At 42.4% G+C, this 17858-nt stretch overlaps 1 protein-coding gene across 7 annotated transcripts in view; it reads left to right on the plus strand.

The window, feature by feature from the left end:
* The window catches only part of rapgef1b (Rap guanine nucleotide exchange factor (GEF) 1b), a 68257-nt gene that overhangs the window by 41409 nt on the left and 8990 nt on the right, over positions 1 to 17858 (plus strand). For 5 of the 7 annotated variants that reach the window (XM_017683951.2, XM_017683950.2, XM_017683949.2 and 2 more), the window contains 7 exons: positions 23 to 228; positions 3645 to 3803; positions 11526 to 11615; positions 13845 to 13936; positions 14014 to 14113; positions 15385 to 15460; positions 16904 to 16988. In XM_017683951.2, coding sequence (XP_017539440.1) covers positions 23 to 228; positions 3645 to 3803; positions 11526 to 11615; positions 13845 to 13936; positions 14014 to 14113; positions 15385 to 15460; positions 16904 to 16988 — 808 coding nt within the window. The remainder of the gene's footprint in view (positions 1 to 22; positions 229 to 3644; positions 3804 to 11525; positions 11616 to 13844; positions 13937 to 14013; positions 14114 to 15384; positions 15461 to 16903; positions 16989 to 17858) is intronic. The other 2 variants (XM_017683954.2, XM_017683955.2) reach the window with 1 other exon arrangement.

A 17858-nucleotide genomic window follows, 5' to 3' on the forward strand; every position in this document is an offset into this window, starting at 1 on the left:
GTTCGTCTTTCTCTCTGTTCAGTCCTGCAGTACATGCAGTTCGTGGAGGATTACTCGGAGCCACAGCCGTCGGTCTTCTACCAGACCCCTCAGAGCGAGCGCATCTACGAGCAGCGGCGGAACAAACACTTCCAGGAGGTTTACGGCATCCACGAGTCTTACAGCAGCTCGGATTCAGTCCACGAGCCCGCACCACCCCCAGCCCTGCCCCCAAAACAGAGACAGCTGGTACACACACACACACACACACACACACACACACACACACACACACACACAGTCAGCTATACACACATACACTGAGCACACTATATATACTTTTGTGTTGCTGGTAAAGTTTCCTTCTAATGTGATTTTGTTGAAGTGAAAAGTGACCTCAGCCTGTTTCTGTACAGTTACTTTATATTCGATTCACTTAAACATACTAATTGTGGCTTGGACTGCCTGTTGAGTCAGAACTTCAACGCTTGCAGACGCTTTTTTATAGCCAGCAAGGATTTGTCCTGTTCTTCTTTTACGACTTGCCATCCACTCTTCCTTACAGAGCATTTCTAGCCCTGCAATATGTTTAAACTGTGCCCAGCGCTGCTTTTCAGTGAGGTTCACGTCAGGAGGCTGACTGTGAGGGCCATTCGGAAAGCTCCTGCTATCCTTTCTTGAAGTTGTTCATTGCAGTGTTTTGGGGTCATTGGTCCTGTCTTGCCTCTTTTCACCCACATTTTCATGACCGTCACGTTTGCTTCCAATGTTTTGCTGCTATTGGAACAAAATCTCCATTTTTGTCGTTTTCCAGTTTTTGACATTCTGAAAACGCCTGTTGCCTTTATATTGGGCATAAAGTTCATGATGAATGGCCCAAAATGACCTGGAAAAAATCTGGTTCCATTGACTTACATTACCAGTAAAGTCTGTTTTTCTGCTTCTCCTGTAAATTTACCATTTTGGGGATGTGAGGTTTTGTTCCGGCAGCAGTGATTTAGTGGTATTTAGAGGAATCCATTCTACCGGTGCAGTGTTTCCCGTCATGCTGGCTGCCACAGCCTAACAGGCCTCCTTAACAGTCAGCCAGGTGTTGGCTTTTTTTTTTTTTTCTTCTTCATATTTTTGGTAATTGTGGTCATGGAGCCCCATTTTTACTCCGTCATTCCACAGCACTTTTTTCCAAAATGCTTCTGGCTGAACTAGATGTTTTGAATACTTCAGACTTTTGTGTTGCTAGTTTGGTTTCCTCCTGATGACTCTTCCATGTTTGTACAGGCAGTGCTGGATGGTGAGCTGACCACGTGCTACCGTCCCTGCCAGCTAAGCGTACCTGCAGTTTCTTGGCTGTTATATTTTAGCCAGCATATCTTGCCCGGCCCTCAAATTCTGAAATTCAGAATCACTGAATAATTTGATGTCATTCAGAGTGATGTGGTATGAAATAGAGCCTCAGATGTCTACAGTGGTGGTGACAGGAACCAGGGCTCATCATGACTGCAAGCCATTTTATTTACTATCCAAGCCACAAATGGACCTACACGTGTCTTCTGAGTGTTTGTCAGTCATGTGGCAGTGTATATCTAACCACTTCATGCAGCGCCTTTCTGTGAAGGAGCTTTTAGAGGTGGACGTCTGGTTCCTATCACCACCACTGTGAACAGCTCTGGCTCAGTAAGTGTCTCTAGAACAGCGTTTCACACCAAACCACTCTGTTTACATCTTGACCGTTTAATTATGTAGAATTTTTGAAAAATAGGTTTCACTTAATTTCAGACAGGGAAAATTGCAAGTTCACTGCTTTGTAGGCCTTTTCAGATCCTTAGCCAGCCGCGAAGAGGAGCCCATGGATGTTGAGTGTTAGCAGAGTATTGGAAGAGTCTGAGATTTTATGACCCTCTGGAATTGTCATCAGCTGATGGTTCTTAATGACCATTCATGACCTGCCTGACCAGTGAGGCTATTAAGGCCATTAAGGCCAATGGAGTTAAGACTATATCTAGAAGAGTGTCAAATTTTGCACAAGAAATAATTACTGTTTGTTTTTTTCTGTTTTTAAGGTGATCGAATATAAAATAACCCCACTAACATTTGCAAAAAAAAAATATATACTATGCTGCAAAGGTTCTGTTCACTTCCAAAAGCAACACAGCACGTTGTTTGGCCGTCATAGAGCTGTATATAAACACACACATCAAATACTCTTTATATATATATATATATATATATACACACACACACACTTGTGTAGATGTGTGTTATCAGTAATCACTGATTAATGGGTGAACGGACCAAGGTCAGCGGTCAAATTGTGGTACCTGTACCCGATCTGTGTGACCTGCTGGGTGAACAGATCAAAGCGCACCGAGGGGACGTAGAGAGGTCGTTCATTAATGATTAATGAAGTGATTAATTATTAAAGATGACTTCCCTGGAGAGAAGCAACCACAGGTAGAAGTAACGAGGAATGGAATGAAATATCACTACTGACGTTTTTTAACAATCCTTACATGACGGTATTAATACTAGGTGGAGAAACTCCACCCGTTTTTTTTTTTTTTTTTTTTTTTTAATTTCGAAATATTGAAATAATGTTTCACAAATACACAGATATTTACTTATTTGAGTTAAATTGGCTTAAAATCAACAGCCTAGCAAATCCTTAGTAACCACCTGGGATACGACAGCAACACCTTAGCAACCACCTGGGATATCATAGCAACGGCCTAGCAGGACCTTAACAACCGCCTGGGATACTACAGCTACGGCCTTCCAAGACCTTAACAACCACCTGGGATAACCTGGCACCAGCCAAGCAACACCTTAGTAACCACTTTGGATACAACAGCAACACCTTAGCAACCACCCAGCCTAGTGACATCTTACCAACCTACTAACAGGCTGAAGTATCACACACATCTAGCGCAACATCCAGATATTGATAAACAATTTTTCCACAAAATTTGTAAGGAAATTTCTGTTTTCCCTGATAATCCTTTGGATGGAAAAGCTTTTTCCAGTAAAATATTATAATAAAATAAGAATGAATAATATTATATATATATATATAAAACCTCATTGATTGTCCATCAAACATCAAAGTAGTCAGTAAATTACTTCATTCCTTACTGATAATCTCAGCTGTGCTTCAGCTCCAGCAGCACAGAACTCTGTTTCAGACTTTCCTCTTTTCTCTTCCTTCCTCTGTCTGTCTGTCTGTCTGTCTGTCTGTCTGTCTGTCTCTCTCTCTCTCTCTCTCTCTCTCTCTCTCTCTCTCTCTCTCTCTCTCTCTCTCTCTCTCTCTCTCTCTCCGTCTCTGTGTCTCTCTCTCTCTCTCTCTCTCTCTCTCTCTCTCTCTCTCTCTCCGTCTCTGTGTCTCTCTCTCTCTCTCTGTCTCTCTCTCTCTCTCTCTCTCTCTCTCTCTCTCTCTCTCTCTCTCTCTCTCTCTCTCTCTGTCTCTCTCTCTCTCTCTCCGTCTCTCTCTCACACTCACTGTGTGCTAGTTGTTCTTTAAGTAACTCTTAGCAGTAACTGCTTGTTTATTTCTTTCTTACTGTGGTTTTTCATTCTCTTCTTCTTTCTTTCTTTCTTTCTTTCTTTCTTTCGCTCTGTCTCTTGTTCTCCGCCTCTACTCTTTCTCTCTTTCACTTTCCTTCTCTCTGTAGGCGTCTCACTCGTCCTCTCCTTCCTCCTCTTCCTCCTCTTCCCTTTCTCTTCTCCCTCCATCCGCTGGTGTTCCGGAGGAGGCGGAGTCTGCTCTTGGTCTCAGCCTGTCTGTGTCTAACTCCTTCCTTAGTGGCCACGCCTCTCTGACCACACCCATGGTGAGTGATGACCAGTCAGGGCACCTCCTCAGTGTTTTCGAGCTCTGTGTGACATCGGGGTCATTAAATAACAGCAGACGTTTCTGAGACACCTGCTGAGAGTTTAGAGGAACAGTCTGGTGTTTTTCTTCAAAATGTTTTTCTAGTTTTCGTTTTTTTCATGCTGATTTACTAGAATTCAAAACGGTCCGTCATCACAGGGTAGCAAACATAAAACAGTGCAGTTGTTATGTTTGTGGATTAATATGCAAATTATGAATTTAGAAAAATTCATGAAATAAAAGAGCTATATAGAACTCTTTGTTCCTAATAGAACCATTGCCTTTACTAAAGGAACCTTGAAGAACCATCTTTTTTTTAAGTTTGTATGATGGACATTAAAGCTACACTATGTAAGTTTGGGGGGATTTGGAGACCTCTGTGGTGGAAATGTGTAATTTCCCGCAAGATGTGGAGGAACGTTTTGTAGCGTGGGCTGTGCTTCCATCCTCTTCCCAGAGCAGATGAATCTGACGGGAAGAGAATTCAAAGAGAACTCAGTCAAAACTTAGTAAAGGATGCGTCTTCCGAGGATCTGCTATCATTGTCATACACAATATGGACAAAAGTATTGGGACACACTTCTTAAGCACTGAATTTAAGTGTTCTTGCAGTCCTTTTGCCCCAGGTGTATAAAATCAAGCAGCTAGCCATGCAGCCTGCCTTCACACCCGTGAGTCGTTCTAAAGAGCCTGACTGAATTCAAAGTTTGCGAAATTTGCTCCCCACCCCTCTTTATATATTCCAACTGTGAGAGTATTGTTGAAAAGTGGAAGCGTTTAGGAACCATAGCAACTCAATCACGAAGTGTGAGACCACCTGAAGTTAAGGAGTGGGTCACTGAGTGCTGAGGATCATAGAGCATAAAAGTTACCAACGCTCTGCTGATCAATAGCTGCAGAGTTCAAACCTCCTCTGGCATCAACATCAGCACAGAAACTGAGTGCCAGGAGCTTCATGGCCAAAGAGCTGAATGCAAGCCTTACATCACCATGCACAGTGCCAAGCATTGGATGGAGTGTCATAAAGTGCCTCCACTGGACTCTGGAGCAGTGGAAACGTATTCTGTTGAGTGATGAATCACACTTCACTATCTGCCAGTCTGATGGACGAGTCTGGGTTTGGCGAATGCCAGGAGAACATTACCTGCCTGACTGCACTGTGCCAGCTGTAAAGTTTGGTGGAGGAGGGATGATGATGATATGGGGTTGCTTTTCAGGGGTTGATCTAGAACCTTTGGTTCCAGTGAAGGGAAATCTTAATGCTTAAGCAGAACCAAGACATTTTGGACAATTTTGTGCTACCAACTCTGAGTGAACAGTTTGGGGAAGAACCTTTTCTGTTCCAGCATGAATGAGCCCCAGTGCACAAAGCAGCTCCATAAAGGCCTGACAGGGTGAGTTTAGTATGGGTAGTTTTCCCCAACCATGAACTAGAACAGAGATTTAAGCCAGACCCTCTCATCCACCATCAGTGTCTGACCTCACAAATGCTTTTCCGGATGATTGGGCACAAATTCCCACAGACACTCTCCAAAATCTTTTAGGAAGCTTCCTAGAAGAGTGGAAGCTGTTGTAGCTGCAAAGGGGGATCAACTGTATATTACTGCCTATGGATTTACAAAGAAAAGGTTCTGTAGGTGTCCCAATACTTTTACCCATGTAGCACTTTAATAAGCCTAATGTTGATTTTGCATTTAAAACTTGAACATCAAGCTCGAGCTACTTTTTGAGCCTGAGTGCGTGACGTTAATATGTAAAGACGTACGACGAGGTGTGAAGAACTCCCGACGTCTCTGATTTTAAATGATTATTTCAGGCTTTTGTGGCGACTCACAGCAGCTTTTACAGTTTTAGCCTGTATTTATTCTCCTAACTCTGTCACTGTGTCTTACTTTAGAAGCATAAAAACCCGTCAGTAATGAAATGAAAACTGGGATAAATGCTGAAGTGTAAGAACATTGTATGGTTCCCCTGAACGTTCTCCTGTGGGGCTGTGTCTGTTCTGTGCTGCCTGGTTTCCATGTGCTATTTTCTGTTGTCTTTTTTGGGATCCTGTGTGTGGTTAGCCTTTGTTTGTGCTGCTTTATGTTCTTTGTCAGTTCTCGTTTTATGGGTTCCTTTGATTCCTCTCGAAGTTCCAGTTTCGGATTTATTGAGTTCTAAATATACACACACGCCACATCGTGCTCCACGGAGATATTTTTGCCCTGTGCAGAGCTGACCTGCTGGATTCCTATGTGCTCTTGCTGTGTATTTTTAATGTATGTGGTTGGTGATATTGGTGGATATGGTTTCTCATGAGTTTCTCGTGTGCTTCTCATGTTCTGGCTCAGGGATTGAGTTTTAAACGTTGTTTAAATGCTGTTCTAAGGTTGTTTATACGCTTTCCTGCTCTGATCCCACCCTGAGGGTCTTAGTGTACGGCTGGCCAGAGGCAGACCTGAGCGCTTTATCTAATCTCCCTCCTGCGTTTATCTGGGTTTAAGTTTTTAAGTCTCTGACCCACGCGCTTATCTAAAACCCCTTAATCTGCGTGTAGGGGTGTGGAGTGGAAGTTTTTGGCCTGTTTAAAGCCCTGATCTCAGGTCAGCGCTGAAGGACACAGGTCTCCATCCTGCAGTAAGAGGCACTTTTTCATAGGCTGGTCCAGGATCAGTGCTGAAGTACACGTGACTGGTTTTCTACTAAAACTGTCCCTCTAGACCACTAAATGCATGAAGAGCTCAGTGGAGGAGAGGGAGCTCACAGCAGCCTCGTGCTGTGGGCCGTAGGACGAGCCCCAGCAGGGTCTCGGTGGATCCCACACTCTAGTGCTGGATGCTGTTGATAGTAATCGGTGCTGTAGTGTCACGTTAGCTCTGTATCAGATGATATAGGGGAGTTAAGCTATTCAGGCCGGCTAAAATAATTTGAATATTCATGGATTCGCTGGTGATGTTGGTGTTTTGTTTCTTTGTTTCATTTTCAGAAAATTTGTCCTTTTATAAGCTACAAAGATTAGTGTGCCATGGTGATCCCATCCCCCTTAAACCACCTTCATCCTTCCACACATTTACATACATTCACCTGTTTAGCCTATAGCAGTGTAGCCCCGCCCACTCACACTGACGTTATAAGGAGTGTTTCAGCTCTGGACTGCTTTTTGAATACAGGGCAGCCAATCAGAACAGAGCTCATTTACGTATATCTGTCTTAAAGGCACAGCAACAAAAAACAGGCAGTTTAGCTCTAAGGAATAAAGAGAGGTTGAAAAATCGCCGCGTAAAAATGAATTATGACTTTTTTTTACATAAAACTACACAAATTTTACCAGAGAACCTCAGGGTGGGTGGAGAAAATACGAGGAAAATATAAGATCTGTGCCTAAACAAGGACCATATCTGACCTGAATCCTGTCCATTTTGCTGGCTATTGCTGACCTGCACACGGCACTGACCCTGTTCTATGATATTAGAGATAATATGTTTAGTAGGCTGAGTACAATTAGTTGTCGAGCATTTAGTTTAAGTCATGTTTAGTATTTTTAAACAAGTACCACGATTTTAGGCGTGGGTGAATCAGTTTTAGTGAACTGGCGAAATTAAAACTTACTAATAAGAGGCTGGCAAGTTAAATAAATCAACTTAAATATGTCAGAATAGTGACCCTTACACAGGTACCGCTAGCCAGGCCACGTGATTTTCACCACGACTGATTTCAATCACCAGTATACACTGTTAATACAAGTTAAAACATACTGGATTTTTTTTTTTTTGCTATAGTTATGCGTTTGTGGTTGATTCTAAAAATGTAAATATTATTGTTTTTAAGAGGGGTTTTGAGTAGTTGGGTACTTGTTCGGAATCACCATTGAATATTCACACTCTGTGAAATGCTGTTGGGCTGGCAGTCAATGGATAAAGAATGTCCTATAAACCTGACAGAGCTTGTTTTGACTGGACGGTTTTGTCCTACTTCTCTTAAAAGAGCCTTACATGGTATTATAACTGCTAACCAGGCAAACAGATTTTTAGAGAGGAAACTTGCTGTTATTTAGTTTGTATGCATGTTAAACTGTTCTTTCAAATCAATCTGGAAACACCCAGGTGTTCTCATACATTACAGTGGTTAACAAGGTTTTAACTCCATCAGAATTGCTGAAGGTAATATAAATGATCCCCAGCACTGCAACAATCTAAGGCTGAAAGCTTTGGGGAAAATATCTGCAGTTTGTTTTTAATATTGCAGTTTTTCAGACCAAAACCAAAACTACAAGTGCAAAATTTTTACTTTAAAAATGTTCCACACTTAAAACATGTAGGGGCCTGGTCCTGCTGGAAATTGCACTCATTAATTAAATTGAATTATCAATTTAGTCCTGCATGGTTGGCTTTCTTTGGCTTTCTTCAGAACTGCGTTGCACTGGTGTCAGCAGTGGGCTGTGAGAGAGTGACACACTCACAGATTACTAGATTAGCCACTCTATCACAAGAGGTGGGCATTTTAAGTATTCTGTCCTTTTTTTTACCCATTTTTTCACCAGTTTAGTCTTTGCCAGTCGTACTTATTGTATATTTCCCCAAATCAGAAGCAGGTGCCGAGCATGGAGGATGAAACCTAGCTGTTGCTTCCTCCATGACGCATGATGCTTCAAACTAACTCTAATACGATGTCACTGAAACTCAACACGCTATGTGCCAATTCTCTTATGTGAGCTATCAGACTGCTACATTGGCGCTAAGTGATGTGGGGCAAAGGAGGGCCATCCTACCCACCCAAAAAGAGGGCAATTGTGTGATTGCTGTGGCATCACTGAGGATTGACCTCCCAATCTCCTGATGATGGGGCCAGCTCTTCAGTACTGTACTCACAGACACCCGAGAGCTCTGAAGGTGCTCTGATATCACAGTAACGTAAAAGAAGCATAAGATGCCCACTCATTTAATGGACTTTGGACACCAAAACGGTCAGTATGTAGGAACTTTCACTTGGAAATGGGCTGTTTTTTGCAGCTTAGTTACATTCTCCACTTCAAGAGTGATCATTTAAGACTTTTACACACGGCTTTTATTTTTAAACGTGAGGGATATTAGTTTTTTCCTGATGTGGGCCCTTTACATTTGAACAGTTGCATAAATATAGTGTAAAATCTTAAACTCTTCCTCGTTGTTTTACCGTCATAAATTTTCGTTTGGTTTAAATTTTTGCATTTCAGAATTTCACAGGGGTCTCAGACTTTGTGTGTCCAATACACATGGAGAGTGAGTGCTTGACCATGTGCTGTCTTGCTTCACATGGCCACAAGTAAACACACGATTGACCTGTGTGTGAGAACCATATGGATGGAGTCTCTCCCTCCCTCCCTCGGGTCTCTGTGGAATGTTCGCATTCCGGAATTCCTCCGACAGAATAGAATAGGGGGATGCTTCCTGCTCTCCTCGGGAAACATGTTGAGCTGAGCGCGAGAGTGAGCGAGTGGGCCGGGTTGGAATGTTCTGGCTGGTGTTCTTGACGAGTTTCTGCAGGTCATCCTATCTGCAGCCTCTAATCTCTCCCATCTACCACACAAACACGCTCAGACAGGAGTCGCTTTGCACTGAAGCAGCCCGGCAGCTGATGTTCAGCTTTAAAGGCCTCTCATCCTGCTGTGAACTAAAACTGCTCATAAGTCATTTTGAAAATCGACCGTAATTATTCCTTGAAATCAAAGCATCTTTGTTATTTAGATCTATGCTATCTTTGTGTGTCTTGTTTCCTGTTTAGCATTACAAATGTACGCAATAACAGATGTATGCAAATGAGCTCTCTTCTGATTGGCCTGAATTGTGCTTTATTCAAAAATATAAACAATATAAACCCTCCTTATGACTGCGCTGTGCAAAGGTGGAGCTAAACTGAACAGGTGTGCGTGGACCGTCCTACCGGATTAGTTCAAACCGCAGCCACTCAGTAAAAACAATTTAATAATAAGAATAATAAACATGATAAGATGAGCGAGCAAATAAATAAATAAATCTAATTTGATTGTATTGTGGTCTAAGGATTGTATTGTGGTCTATTTAAGCCCATGACATTAATACAGATGCTAATAAGCTAAATATACACCAAAAAATCATCAGTTCTGGAGTATTTAACCCCTAAATTTACACTTTTTCAAGTTTTTCTTAAGTATTTTTTTATTTCTTTTTAACCCTCTACTGCACGCATTGTGAGAGCAAAACAAACGATATTTGTTTGACTTTTCTTGCATAAACTCGACCTGATTATTAAATAGTAATATATTTGTGGGGGGGGGGTCCCTGAAGGGGTGAGATCTGGCTTCTGACTGGCTGAATTTATTTCACTGCCCTATAATGTTGCTTCAAAGCAACAAACAATTCTACAAATTTTCCTATAAAAAGAGTTTAGACTGAATGTTAAAGGTTTAAAAGTGTCCACTAAGTTTGAGTAGGACCAAATAACATGGTTTTATTGACGTACTTGAACTCTGCCCTCTATTATTAACCCTGTTAAATGTGTTTTGTGAGTGTAAAATGAGGAAAATGGGTTTGTTGCCCAGAGGCAACGCCGTATAGAGGATTAAGTGAAGTTAAGATTTAGATTTATCATGAACCCATGAAATAATGTGGTTTGCGCCAGCGAACGAGAGGATACTAACTTACTAGCTACTAAATGCTGCATAGCTGCTATATTTTACTCTAAAGACTCCAGATGCCCAGTAGCTGTGGCCAGTTTAACATGCGGTGGATATCAGATGCATTGTGCTTCTGTGGGCGGAGCTTCTGAGGCTGAGGCCTGTGGGGTTAAGATGATGTGATAATGTTGTTAATGAGCTTCTTCAGTGCAGAACTGGACAATTGCGTGGGTCATTAAAAAAGGCTTGGCTCTTTATTTTTCTGAATGTAGAGTGTTTGTAGAATCGTTATTCAGTTTTAATTATGTGTTTTAAATATTCAGATGTTTTGATGGGGCTTTTTGTCCGTTCTATGTTGTTTGGATATTTTGTGAGTGTCACGTTTTCAAATATCACGTCTAGGGATGAGCTCTCTGACACATTTTGATATTCGAGAGTTGGAGAGTTGCATCCGTAGAGTGGTGGGCTTCCACAGATACTCCGAGTGGCGCACAACTGGCCTCGCTCTCTCTGGGTGGGGAGGATGCCCCCCCGATCACCCCGGGTGATGCTACTCAGTGCAGGCATCTGTAAGCTGGCAGAAAAGAACTGGTGGTTAGTGCGTTCGGGTGTCCAGAGACATTCTTGTGTTCGCCCTCCTAGCGCTGGTGGTATCACGTGATTCGGGGAGTCCTAACTAGTGGTTTGAACTGGACTCGTCTAAACTGGGGAGATAATTGGGGGAGATAAGAAACCCCTGTTGCTGTTTTCAGACGTTTCTTTCATTATTCAGTCTTTCTCTCATTCTTCTCATCTTTCTTCCTTATGCTTTTTTTCTCTTGCCTGGCCGAGCTGACCGGAGAGAATGAAGGGGATGTTGGGTGCGTGTGTCATGTGGTCACTTTGAGTTCCGAATGCATTTTTATATGCACACAAAACACTAAACAAACACTGTGATGCTGCTGAGGGTTTGCTGTAAGCCCCTTTCTGCTGACTCACTCATTTATTATGTATATTTTTATCTGTTTGTCATTCTCTATGCTTCGTTTGCGTCTGAGCCACTGCTTTGTTCTTTCTCTCTCCCTGTAGAGCGAGAGTGCCAATGATGAAGGTGGAGAGGGAGAGTATGTGAACCTGTACTCCGCCACTCAGGCCAACGGAGACGCTACACACCACTCAGTGAGTACCTGTGTGTGAGAAGCAGGGATCCAACAGTCAATTGTGGAAGACTCAACATACTGGCAGTGTCCAAAACTGCATACTGCCATGCCTCATACATTGGCATGTAGTTTATTCAAGCCTGTATTTAAAAACTGCCCAAGGTGGGACTGGAGGGTCAACGTCAGCGCTTCATTTGCCCCGAGTGTTTTAATCTGTTAATGTCCTTATCTGGAAAGTTCATTTTCCTTTGCTCCACATGCTCTCTAAGCCTGCCTGAGCACAAATCACTTAATCTGATTTTTCAAGTGTTTTGGTCACGCAGTTCTACTGATTAACAAAACAATAAAACATCCAAATTTGATTGTAAATGAAAGCATGAAAATTACTTTGAGTAAAAATATCCAAGTGGATGTTGTTAGACATTAAAATATAACTAGGGATGCATCAATACCTTTTTTTTGGTCCCCAGACCAAGTACAAATTTCTAAGTACTCGGCGATACAGAGTCAGATACCATATTGATAATCTGCTTAGAATGAAACACTTGTAAGTGTGAAAGTGTGCTGTGTTAATTTTTGAAATATAGCTGATTTGAAATGGCATGCATTAACTAGCTATGCTACATTAGTTACTTTGGATCCTGTAGCCATGCAGTGGAGAAGAGCAGGTTTTGCTCCACGGCAGTAAAGCTCTTCTGTATAACTGTAAGTGAAGTTTCATAGTTTTGATCATCCTCGTTGTCTTTTAACAGCAGTTTCTGTGGCACAGTGAGAACAGCAGTCACATCTGACGCTGTGGCGTTCAAGCTTGTCTTTTTGGAGTCCTTTCTGGTTGAGCTGGAGTTGAATGTCGTCTTAATCCGGAAATAGTCCACTGTCGTCGTGCGTCATTTTGTAGTCGTCCTTATGCCCATATTAGGGACTCCGGGTCTAACCTCCAGTTGTCTATGGCCAGAGTGAATAGGGTTTTCGAAAAGTTGCTTCTGTCGCCCCCTGTGTTAAATACAAATCCTCAGAACCCGATACGTTTTGTCCTGTGAACATGTTTCTCGCGAACACCACGGGATCCTTTGAATTACAAGGGCGTTAAAGAGCCCTAATTCTAATGTTGCTACATGTGAGCTAAAGCTACTGTCCCTAAGGTGCATGAAACTAAGGTGGGCTGTGGTGGTGCTCTGACAAGCTGTGCTACCTTTTCTACTGTAGCGCATATTTTACAGGTTTACCCGTAAATAAAACCTCAAGGTACGATAGTTTGTTATGTTAAAACTCCTTATCAAATAATACTACCAGTGCTAAAACTATGAGGCTGAATTTACCTTTTTATTTTTGTTTTTTTTGCTTTCGCTTCTTATTTGAATGTTTCCCATTCCTTAAATTGGGAGCAATTGGGATTAACTATCACAGACATTAGCAGACGGCACAAAACAATACTAACCTGTTGGTTCTGTGAACACAGATGGAGAAACCTGCTCATATGATGCTTTTCAACTCTGTGTGAAGATGAAGTCTGTTTCTGTTTTGCCAGCTGCCAAAAATCTCAGACGCTTTGTGTTTTTTATAAAAAAATCATTTTTACAGAGCAAATCACTGAAGAGACGCCGTCTGTTTATAGTTTATAACCCAGATTTGTGGAAAAACGGGTCGACTTTCAGTAGAAAATTGTATTATTTATCATTTATTAGGGTTTAAAATGACATCACCGTCTATTTGACTGGAGAGAAGAGCTACAGCCTCATATGACGCCCAGCTTCTGAGTGGAGCTTATGAAATATGAACGTTATGAAGAACACGAGCAAGTGCGTTTTGGACCCACCGGTGATCTCCAGGAGTTGAAGAGGTTAAAGGGCTTCATTCAGAATGTAACTGCTGCACCGTTTAAGGTGGCACTGAAAATTCGAACAAGAAGCTGGCGGGAAGTGGGGCTTAGACCTGGAGTTCCTAATATGGGCATAAGAGCAAGGCACCGACGCCACGACTCGACACGACTACAGGGATCTACACTATATATGATTTTAATAAATCTGGTTTTTGGGTGACTCCTTTGAATAGGCCATCATGTGGACAAAGCCTATGATTTAAAAACTTGTCACACAGAACATTAAACCAGAGGATTTGAACAACTAGAATTTGAAACCATTCATTTGAATAATAGTTAATAGATTCGTTGATTTATGAAAATGTCTGCAGCTCTGGTAAGAGTGGTGCGTATGTGCTCACCATGCGGTCTTCTCCACTGTTTCTCCAGGACGCGCCCGCACACTGTGATGATGTCGTTATTCAGGACCCTGCCCCCCACATACCCCCGTCCAATAGCAAGGAGGCTTTAGCCAAAGACAGGTACGGATGCAGCTGAGCATTCATTCATTGAGAGTGTGGGGCTGCGCTGGCGTGTAACACGAGTCCGTTTGTTTCAGGTTGAAGTCGACAGACTCGGGCCACGTTAAAGAGGACGTTGATGAACTGACTCTAGTGGATCACAAAGAGATCATGAATCGCATCACTCTTAAAACAGAGGTACAGGCCTTTATAGATGCTTTATAACATCAGCTAAGCACTGGCAGCCTCCGTAGCCCCTTTCGTTCACTGTATGGCTGCGGGATATGATATTGTACTAATACTACAGAAGATCGCTCTACTCCAAGTAGCCCTAACAGCTACAGCCTTCATACTAGAGATGGTACAACACTTTTTCTTTTCCAGTATTGATATTAAAACCTAGAGTACTGATTATTAGTGATACAAATCAGACCTTCCTTCTTTAAATCTACCAAACTTTAAAATAAGCTGTTTTTAATTGAATTGTCTATGATGCTGAAACTACTCAGTAACTGCATTGACCCCACAGTAAGAACTAACACAGCTAACAACATCACCCAGTGGGAGTAAGTGCCACTTCAGGATAGCATTTGATCAAATTTTGTGCCCTCCAGTATCCAAACCAGCAGATCAGAGTTAAGTTTTTTTGCTGTGAGTGCTCAAATAAATAAAGGCATCATCGAATAAACTGAAACAATTTTGTAAGTTAAGTTAAGTTAGCACATTTACCATATCGCTGTTACCAGAAGAAAACCTCATATCTCCCAAATGGTAACTTCACAGCAGAAGGGAAAAAACCTACTTTACATTTAATGTAAGAACCAGATGCTTTTCCAGGGCATTTTAGGTCATTTCTTTTGGTCCGTTCGCCATGAAATTTACATACAATGTAAAGGGTAACAGGCATTTTCAGACTATGTCAAAAACTGAAAAACGACAAAAAGTAAGGCAGCCAATCAGAACAGAGCTCATTTACATAAATTCTCACTGATTATGGGCCTGAAGGTTTAAGCAGTTTTCATTACTTTGCTGATTTTTGAGTGAACCATCTCTTGGTACAGTGTTGCCCCCTGCTGGCCTCTGGAATTTACTGCACCTCAGCAGAGTCTCACTCATACTGCATTCAGAGTGTGTGCCACAGCTGCAGCAGTCTGCCAACAGCAGCTGTGTGTGTGTCCACGTCTAATACACATGGCTTATATTTCATACAGCAGAGCTGTTCACTCAGGCCGAGTTTGGATATGAACGAGTGAAGCTGCAGAGCGTTTGTTTGCATGTGCAAGTGTGTTTGTGTCTGTTGGTTTTAACGGCGGTTAGAGTTTCTCTGCAGAGGCATCAGTCCACACACACAAACACAGTCAGCCGGTGCAGTATTTTAGGGAGCTGGCTCATTGGGCAAGGCTTGACTGGTCTGCAGTAATATTCTCTTTCTCCCTCTCTCGATTTCTCTCTCTCTCTCTCTCTGATAGGGCGATGATGGGCCTGATGTTAGAGCCGGCTCCAGCGACATTCTGTTAGTCCACGCCACCGAAACGGACCGCAAAGGTAAATCTCCACCAGTTATATTCTATCGTGCCGCTTTAAATCTGTTCATTCCGTATTAGAGCGGGTTATTCAGCTTGTTTTGTGTGTTCGACTCGGTTCTGTTCTGGGGTCTCGTTCTTCAGCCGTGTGTATGCAGTTTATTTTCATGGGAGGGTGAATTTTAATGTACAGTGAATTCTTACCAGCTAAAAAAGGAAATTATTACACTGTCAGGTTTATTTCCTTCACGTAAGAACGGAAAGTTGCTTCTGTTGAAAGCTGAAAGGAACCACAGTCGTATGCAAAAGTTTTGGCGCCCCCAGTGAAGTGACACCCTTGTGAAAATAGGTGAACACATCCTCTACAGCAGAGGTCTTCAATTAAAATTCAATACGTTCCGGTTAGAGAGGAGCGAAGGTCCGGAACCTCATAATGTCTCACTTGCATCCTGACTCAGTGCCATATACTGTTTACTGAAGTAGCCGAGTAGGAATATCAGCATCTTATACAGTCGACAAATGAATATCAGATCAAATAAAGTCCAGTTCAGTCACATTTCAACAACATTTACTGTCAGTTTCCTCTTTTTAGAGCACAACTTGTTAAATAACTTCCCTCTGACTCACTTTCGTCTCCGACACCTCGTCCCTCCGCTGTGTGTAGCATCACTCACTTAAGTCTTAGTGCTCATCATATTGCACAGATCTGATTGGCTGAGTAGCATCACGTGTGATATTTACAACGCATGCGATTGGTCTGTGAGTCTCCCGGGACGCTGAAGTCCCACTGTAAAGGCTAGAAAAGCTATGGTGATTAAAACAGGACCAGTGGGTTATAGGCTCTGGTCTGCACAGGACAGCGTCTGGGTCCGGACCCGGACTGCGGTCCACCTATTAGTGACCTCTGCCCTACACACTTCTGCACATTTTAATAGACAGGTACTGTTTATTTGCTGAATTTAATTGGAATTTGCTGAATATTGGAGAAGAAGTAAAACATAAAATGTGGTTTGTGCCGTTTTATGTTTGTTTTTTTTCCCTCAAGGTATTAAACTCATCAGAAAAACGTCGTTTAATTTTGTCCCCTGTCGAGGACGTGTTCATTTATTTTCTCAGCAAAGCTTGTATTTGACCCGACATGTTCAAGCTCTCACACACGACTCTTCTAATGCTTTCATAAGCAGTTCGGATCAGGATGTGCACACGCAGGTCGTTCCTGGACGCAAGAGTCACCTACCTGAACGTGCACCGTCGAGGTAGAGACGGAACGGAAATGAGCAACGAGGCTTATTATGCGAACGTAGGCAAAGTGGCTCAGATGAGATTTGTGTGTCCAGGCAGCTCTGAATACATATCTCTACCATCTTAGTCTGGCAGTGTGATTGTAGCCTTTGATAAATGAGCCCTCTGGTCTTTTTTTGTGAGAAGGTTATTTAGAGTTGTTTACTCTGTGTTTGTGTTACAGATTTGGTGTTGTACTGTGAAGCCTTTCTGACTACATACAGAACCTTCATCACACCTGAAGACCTCATCAAGAAACTACACTACAGATATCCTTTACTCGGACTGTGTGTGTGTGTGTGTGTGTGTGTGTGTGTTCACAGATACTTGAGTTAAACACTCGAGGTGCCAGTGTTGGGATACTGAAATCACTGTTTCGGTGTTCGGTGTCTCATTTTTGAGTTTCACCACACATGCTGAGTTCACGTGGGTCACGTGGGTGACGCGGCAGTGTGACCGCTGTGGCCTGCATACAGTGTACGTACAGGGGTCGCAGTGTTAAGTCCCAAATGTTAAGAAGAGCCATTTCCAACATTTTTATGTCCGTCTTGGCTGTAAATACGTCTCGGTATGTGCTGATGTTCTTGTATACGCTAAAGATGAAATATAAACAATAACGCAGACTCACTTTGCTCTGCTTTAAGCTTCAGCTCAGCTATAGCTGATTTTCGCGCTTCTCCAGCAGGAAACTTCCTGCAGTTTCTTGGAAAACGTCTCTCGGCATTCGTCTTTTTACGGAGCTGAAGTCGTTTTTCATTCACCAGCTTCTTGTTCAAATTTTCCCGTTCCGCCTTAAATGGTGCCTGAGGCTTCAGAATGTAACATGTCCAGTTTAAGGTATAACAAATTCAAATGAGGAGCGACTTCAGCTTCATGACTTTTTAGTGTTTGACAGATTAAACGTATCAGGAAACCAGCTGAACTGATTATAAATGCAAATCAGTCCTTTAGTCTCCAAATTACAGATGTTCGTCTTAAATCTCTCTCTTTGCCGTCTCGTTAGCTACTAGCTGGGCGAGACTATTGTCTGTGTTGCTATGGTGACCAGCCGTCTGCGCTGATCTGGGGTGAATCAGCGTTTAAGACCATTTACTGTTAAACGGCGTTGAACGATCAGCAGAGCTTTATTTTACCGTAAG

Source organism: Pygocentrus nattereri, chromosome 16 (genome assembly GCF_015220715.1).
Source record: "Pygocentrus nattereri isolate fPygNat1 chromosome 16, fPygNat1.pri, whole genome shotgun sequence".
NCBI lineage: Eukaryota > Metazoa > Chordata > Actinopteri > Characiformes > Serrasalmidae > Pygocentrus > Pygocentrus nattereri.